Source organism: Salvia miltiorrhiza, chromosome 3 (genome assembly GCF_028751815.1).
Source record: "Salvia miltiorrhiza cultivar Shanhuang (shh) chromosome 3, IMPLAD_Smil_shh, whole genome shotgun sequence".
NCBI lineage: Eukaryota > Viridiplantae > Streptophyta > Magnoliopsida > Lamiales > Lamiaceae > Salvia > Salvia miltiorrhiza.
In genome coordinates this window covers 63788764-63794763 of record NC_080389.1, presented here as the reverse complement: position 1 = coordinate 63794763, position 6000 = coordinate 63788764, and the positions used below count along the sequence as shown (strand labels likewise).

General features: G+C 33.5%; 1 protein-coding gene across 2 annotated transcripts; it reads left to right on the top strand.

Moving 5' to 3' along the window:
• The first annotated feature begins 1011 nt into the window (after nucleotides 1-1011).
• LOC131015344 (uncharacterized) lies at nucleotides 1012-3451 on the top strand. 2 transcript variants are annotated; one of them, XM_057943713.1, is made up of 2 exons: nucleotides 1012-1871; nucleotides 2193-3451. In XM_057943713.1, the coding sequence occupies exons 1-2, from the start codon at nucleotides 1039-1041 to the stop codon at nucleotides 3331-3333; spliced, it is 1974 nt and encodes a 657-aa protein (XP_057799696.1). In that variant the 5' UTR covers nucleotides 1012-1038; the 3' UTR covers nucleotides 3334-3451. The 2 variants fall into 2 exon arrangements, with proteins under 2 accessions (XP_057799696.1, XP_057799697.1); XM_057943714.1 differs by having other exon boundaries at nucleotides 2196-3427.
• Nucleotides 3452-6000: the final 2549 nt, after the last annotated feature.

Here is a 6000-nt window from a genome sequence, read left to right as displayed (position 1 = left end):
TTTTGCATTAAAAATAAATATTTCAATAGTAAATACCCTAAAAAAAATTAAATACTTGCATTTGCAATTATTTAAATAAATTGATTAGAAAATACTCCTTCAAAAGAATAATACATAACCACAAGAAAGAAAAATGAGAAATAGAAATTTGTAAAGAAAAAAGAAAAGGAGATATTTTGAGCTTACGGTCACGTGATTAATGTTAATACACACCTGACGTGGACATAAGACACTTAAAAATTCAACAAGAATACCCCACTTGATATTAAGACAAATATATTCATCAAGATCGCACGAGTAAAGAGCTATCAAAAATGGTTGGACCTGATCTAAAAGGATGGTATTATTTCCGACTAGTCTAAGCTGCATTATTTTGTGTGTGTGTGTGTGTATATATATATATATTGTTAAGACAACTCTATGCATGAGTATAAAAAAATTATATCAAGACAAAAATAGGAAGAAGAAAAAAAAAGTAGATTCTTTGAGTGAAGTATGCTTTGTTATTATGATGCATTATTCTTTGCTGAGATGGGAAGTTTTGTATGATTCCATTCTATGTCATTTAACAAAGTTCAAAGCTCCATCCACATCCACCACCCACAGACACAATCAGTTGTAGTTTAGAAGGAAAAAAATCACACACACGTATAATTTATCAAAAATGGTTGGACCTGACCTAAAAGGATGGTACTATTTCCTACTAGTCTAAGTTGCATTATTTTTCGTATATATATATATATATATATATATATATATATATATATTTTTGTTAAGACAACTCTATGCATGAGTATAAAAAAATTATATCAAGACAAAAATAGGAAGAAGTAAAGAAAAGTAGGTTCTTTGAGTGAAGTATATACTTTGTTATTATGATGCATTATTCTTTGCTGAGATGGGAAATTTTGCATGATTCCATTCTACGTCTTAAATGTTTCCAAAGCTCAAAGCTCCATCGACATCCACCACCCACAGACACAATCAGTTGTAGTTGAGAAGGAAAAAAAATCACACACACACACACACACGTATACAATGAGTGGGAAAGAAAATAAGATAGAGGAAGAGGACGAGGAGGAGACGAAGGTTGTTCATCATTGGAGCCACGAGCATCGTCTTACTCTAGTGGAACCTCGTATAGGAAAAGGATGTTTTGGCTGTGGAAAGCCTTTTAATGGAGGAGAGAAAGCTTATGCATGTAGATGTTTCACTGATATCGTATTTGATGAAGAATGTTTGGGAATGCCGAGGAAGATTAGACACGCAATGCACCCACAACACATACTCACTCATCATGTATTCAGCCATTATGACTACAATGACGGAACACTCGCAGGAAAGTTGTGTGCAATCTGCGAAAGTTCTCTTATCAACCAGCGAAGTTTTCGTACAAACACGGAGGGGAGCATATTCTACAAATGTACGAGGGCAGAATGTATGTTGTGGATGCACATGAGATGCGCGCAGGGTAGTGACATGATGTACGATGCAGCCGATGATGATGACGACGAGCAACATCGCACCATAGATCATCCGAGTCACCCCAACCATGGATTGAAGTTGGTGAGGAGGAGTTGTCGCTTCAAGTGCGATGCTTGCGGCATCACACGCGGGGTGAAATCCTACATGTGCTGCATAGCTAATTGTCAGTATTGGATCCACAAGAGTTGCGCATCGTTGCCTCAAACCATCGAAAGCGAATACCACTCTCACTCCCTCTCTCTCTCTTTTCATGTCCCACCTCGATATATGAAAAGGGACTTGAAATGTGATGTGTGTGGCAAATATTTACCGTCTAAATATTGGATATATCATTGTGAGTTGTGCAGCTATGTTGTCCATCTCAAGTGCGCCTTCAACGCCACTAGGTACGTTGTGATCAATATTCTTGTGTCATTATTTAGACGGTGTTTGGCGAAGCTTATTTCACAGAGTTTAAAAGCTTATAAAAAATGTTTCAAAAGTTTATGAATTGTCAAAGTATTTCATAATTGAGCTTATAAGAAAATTCTTGTTAAAATGAGAAAATTGAAGATAAATTATTGCTTAATTATAAAACTCAAGTAGGGGTGAGAAACTTTATTTTTTAAGAAATTTATGAGTTGTTTTAAGGAACTTATAAGCTCAGTCAAACACCCCCTTAATCATCATCATAAAGATTTGTTAATTAGTGTTTTTGTTGGTTGTAGAAGAAATGAGAAAGGGATTATGGAGTTCCCAATAAGTGATGTGGGTGAGGAGCTAATTGGAGGTTTGGTAAAGAGAGAAAGAGGAGCTATATCAATACCCCATCATGATGAAGATTATAAGTTCCATAACCACAAACTCAGATTAGTGTCATCATCTCCGGAAGAAGAAGAAGAAGAAAATAGTAGTGATGATGATGATGGGAAAGATCAAGAATCGCAATTAATATGTGATGGGTGCATTACTCCTATATTCAACCGGAAACAGAGACCATCTTCATCATCATCTTCTTCTTCAAGTAGTAAAGATTACTACTATATGAGTTGTAGCAGTGGATGCAATTACAATCTTCACATGGCGTGCTTCCACTTGCCATCTCGCCTCCCCTCCATTCCACTCCACCACCAATCTGGTCACCACCTCATTCTCAAATCTTGTGACGAACTTCCATCCAAGGAGTGGGAGTGCAAGGTGTGCTCTCTCATATCAAATGGGCTGTTCTACAAGTGTACGGAATGCGACTTCATAGCAGACATCAAGTGCGCTTCTCTGCCGGCCACCATATATCACACGGATCACCCACAACATCCCCTCCACTTCCAATCTGGTGGGGGATATATTTACTGTCATGCTATGTGTGGTGGCTGGATATACGATTATAACTGTTACGCGTGTGGCAGCTGTGAGTTCATTGTGCACGTTCGATGCGCTGTGCTGCCAGCATCAATCACCAGCCGTAGATGGGACAAGCACCACCCGCTGCTATTGACATACGACGCCAATCTCAACCATCAAGGTGAATCAATCTACTGCGATGCATGTGAAATAGCCGAAACGAATCCTAAGACCTGGATGTATCGCTGCCGCCACTGCGATCTATCCTTCCATCCCCGCTGCTTGAAATCCACATCCAGTGTCTATAGAAACATCAAGTTGGGAAAGGAGTATGTGATTAATGATGCGGCACTTCACCCACCACACCCTCTCGTCCATCAACTTCTCACAAAACGTCGCTGCGACCTTTGTCATCTGGATATGTATGAATGCCGAGGATTTGAGTGTGCATCATGCAACTTCTGCGTTTGTTTATACTTCTGTGGTAAAGAAATGCTCAGAAAGGGAGACATGAAGGCCGTGGAGTGATGTTTTACCTCTTTCTTCTTGTATTGCTTTTGCTTATGTTTTTTTCTCACCGCTTTTACTTCTCAACGGTTGGAGTGTTTTTTGTTTGTTTGATCAATTTGATACTATGCTTGGGTGTTTGTGATGCCTTTTGTCCAGTTCATGTTTCTAATGTCTGCATTTACACAAAGCCCATATATTAGACATTTTATATAAGATAGCAAAAACAAAAACTAACTAATAATATTTTTTTTAAAAAAAAAAGAAGCAATTTGATCAAAGTTCAATTGACATGGAAAGTTCAAAAATAACTAACTATAATTAACACTTACTATAAAAATAATAATGGGTAAAAAAATATACTTATATTATAGTATATATATAAGTATATCTTTTTAGTGTTTTCTCCAGCAACATTTGGATGATAAGCATCTAAGTCTTTTAAATGGGCCATTATAAAAAATACACTTGGAAGGTGAAAGGGTGTTGGATTTGACTGATCAAGCTGAATTCAAGGGCAAAACTAGCCCATTGATTACTACTAAATGGGCCATTATTTTGGACCTAGTTAGACCCATTTAATTGTTTATTAGTCTATATTGTATTATTTCCTGGCCCGTTTTGTAGTAGAATTTAATATCATAATTATTTTTTGTAGGATTTCTAATTTTCTTGGACAAAAATTTAGTTATTTCTCCTCTAAATCTTATTATTTGTGCAATAAAAGATTATGGATTCGAATTTAATCAATAAATTTTAGGTTGAGATACCATGTGTGTGCCGAAATGCATCGATTATGATTTCTTAAAATAGATAAAACATTTTATTCTGCATCAAAAATAAATATCTCAATAGTAAATACCCTAAAAAAAATTAAATACTTGCATTTGCAATTATTTATTGAGATAATCTCCTGTACATCCGGATGTAAATGACACTAACACTACTGTGTTATATAAATAACACTATCTTAAAATGATACTAACATTATATTGAAATGACACTAACACTAAATGACACTGTACACTCGGGTGTAACGTACACCCGAGTGTACAGAAGATTTGTGTTATTTAAATTAATTGATTAGAAAATACTTCAAAAGAATAATACATAACCACAAGAAAGAAAAATGAGAAATAAAAATTTGTAAAAAAAAAAAGGGAAAAAGAAAAGGAAAGGAGATATTTTGTGGTGTTTGAAAAAGGTATATGCATGTGCATATTCGTTGCAACCAGACAAGATTTACTCTAGTGGACCATTGTCCACAGTCCATATTTGATATTTGTATATGTTTCTAATTAAATAAAATATAAATCAAACGTTATTTTAGATTTTCCAATGATGGATATTTGCATTCTTTATAATATAAAGTATTATATCAATAACCCAAATCTGCCCCCTTATCTTCTGTTTATTTCTCACCTACCAATGAGATTTGGGGTTATATGCTTAAGCACGTGGCTCTTTCTCAAGATTGATATTTAATAAAATATTGATTAAATGTATTGGGAATAGTGTAATTGTTTTTTAAATTATTGGAATAGTATAATTGTCGTACAATACACTTGCAGAAGAGGATGTGCCTTGTTTGGCTACATTTGTTAGAAAGATTCTTTATATCATCATATTTGGATAATTAATTTTTTAATTTTAGAGTTTACGAGTTGTAGTTTTTGAGAACATAAATATTGATATTAATATGATACGTATTGTGAATTTCATCACAGTATAAAGCTCGCTTTTCCTCACAAATATTATTAGTAAGATTTCACATTTCTTACACACATGTAATACATAAACATCTATCTTATTGGGAAAACTACACTTGAAAACATATTGTGCCACAAAATATACCCTTATCTATCCAACATAAAAGATTAAACATTTGAAGAAACGAATTTTAAAGTATTGAAAATAAAGATATTGAGAAAATTTAATTTACATTTATCAAGAACTACAATCTTAAAAATGGGTAATTGCATGTAATAACATCATTTTGTTCAATTTCTAGTTTCAAACATTAATTTTAAATAATGGCATAAACATTTACACTTTGATCAAAATTGAACAAAATTAAAGCTTACGTAACTACCGAAAAAAACAATACATGTGGACTAACTGATTGGCCACCTTAAACGATATTGTGCAAAAATTACAATTCACACGATTATTCATATGCATTTTTTTAGCAATCACATAAGCTTTAATTCCGTTCAATTTATAAACCACACAAATGGTTAAACTTTTTTCTCTTTTTTTTGGACAAAAATGATTAAGGTGCAAACATTACAAAAGAAACCATAACTATATTATGGTTAAAGTTATTGATGCAAACATTTAAAAGCATTTCGTAAACCAATAATTGAGTAAAAGTGGTCTTATTATATCCAATTATCACTTTTAAAAATGATAAATACTAGAAGAAACAATAAACTTTATTATGGGTTTCATATATAAACATAAAATATATGCTTATTTTAAACTTAATGAGTTGAAAAGTGAAAACATGTAGAAATTGCCATGAACACAAGCTTCTCAAAATGCAAACATTCACTCCAATAATGGCAACAAAGATATTCTCATCTCACAACCCATAAAAGCCCTATACTTAACGTCTTGACCGACTTAACTCCAAATAATCCAAATAATAATTCAAAAAAACATTATAATATTATTAAATCAACATCA

Excerpts from the sequence above, each read along its gene's own strand:
- LOC131015344 (XM_057943713.1), top strand. The coding sequence starts at position 1,039 with ATGAGTGGGAAAGAAAATAAGATAGAGGAAGAGGACGAGGAGGAGACG. Across the intron at positions 1,872-2,192 it reads TGCGCCTTCAACGCCACTAG|AAGAAATGAGAAAGGGATTA; the intron begins GTACGTTGTGAT and ends TGTTGGTTGTAG.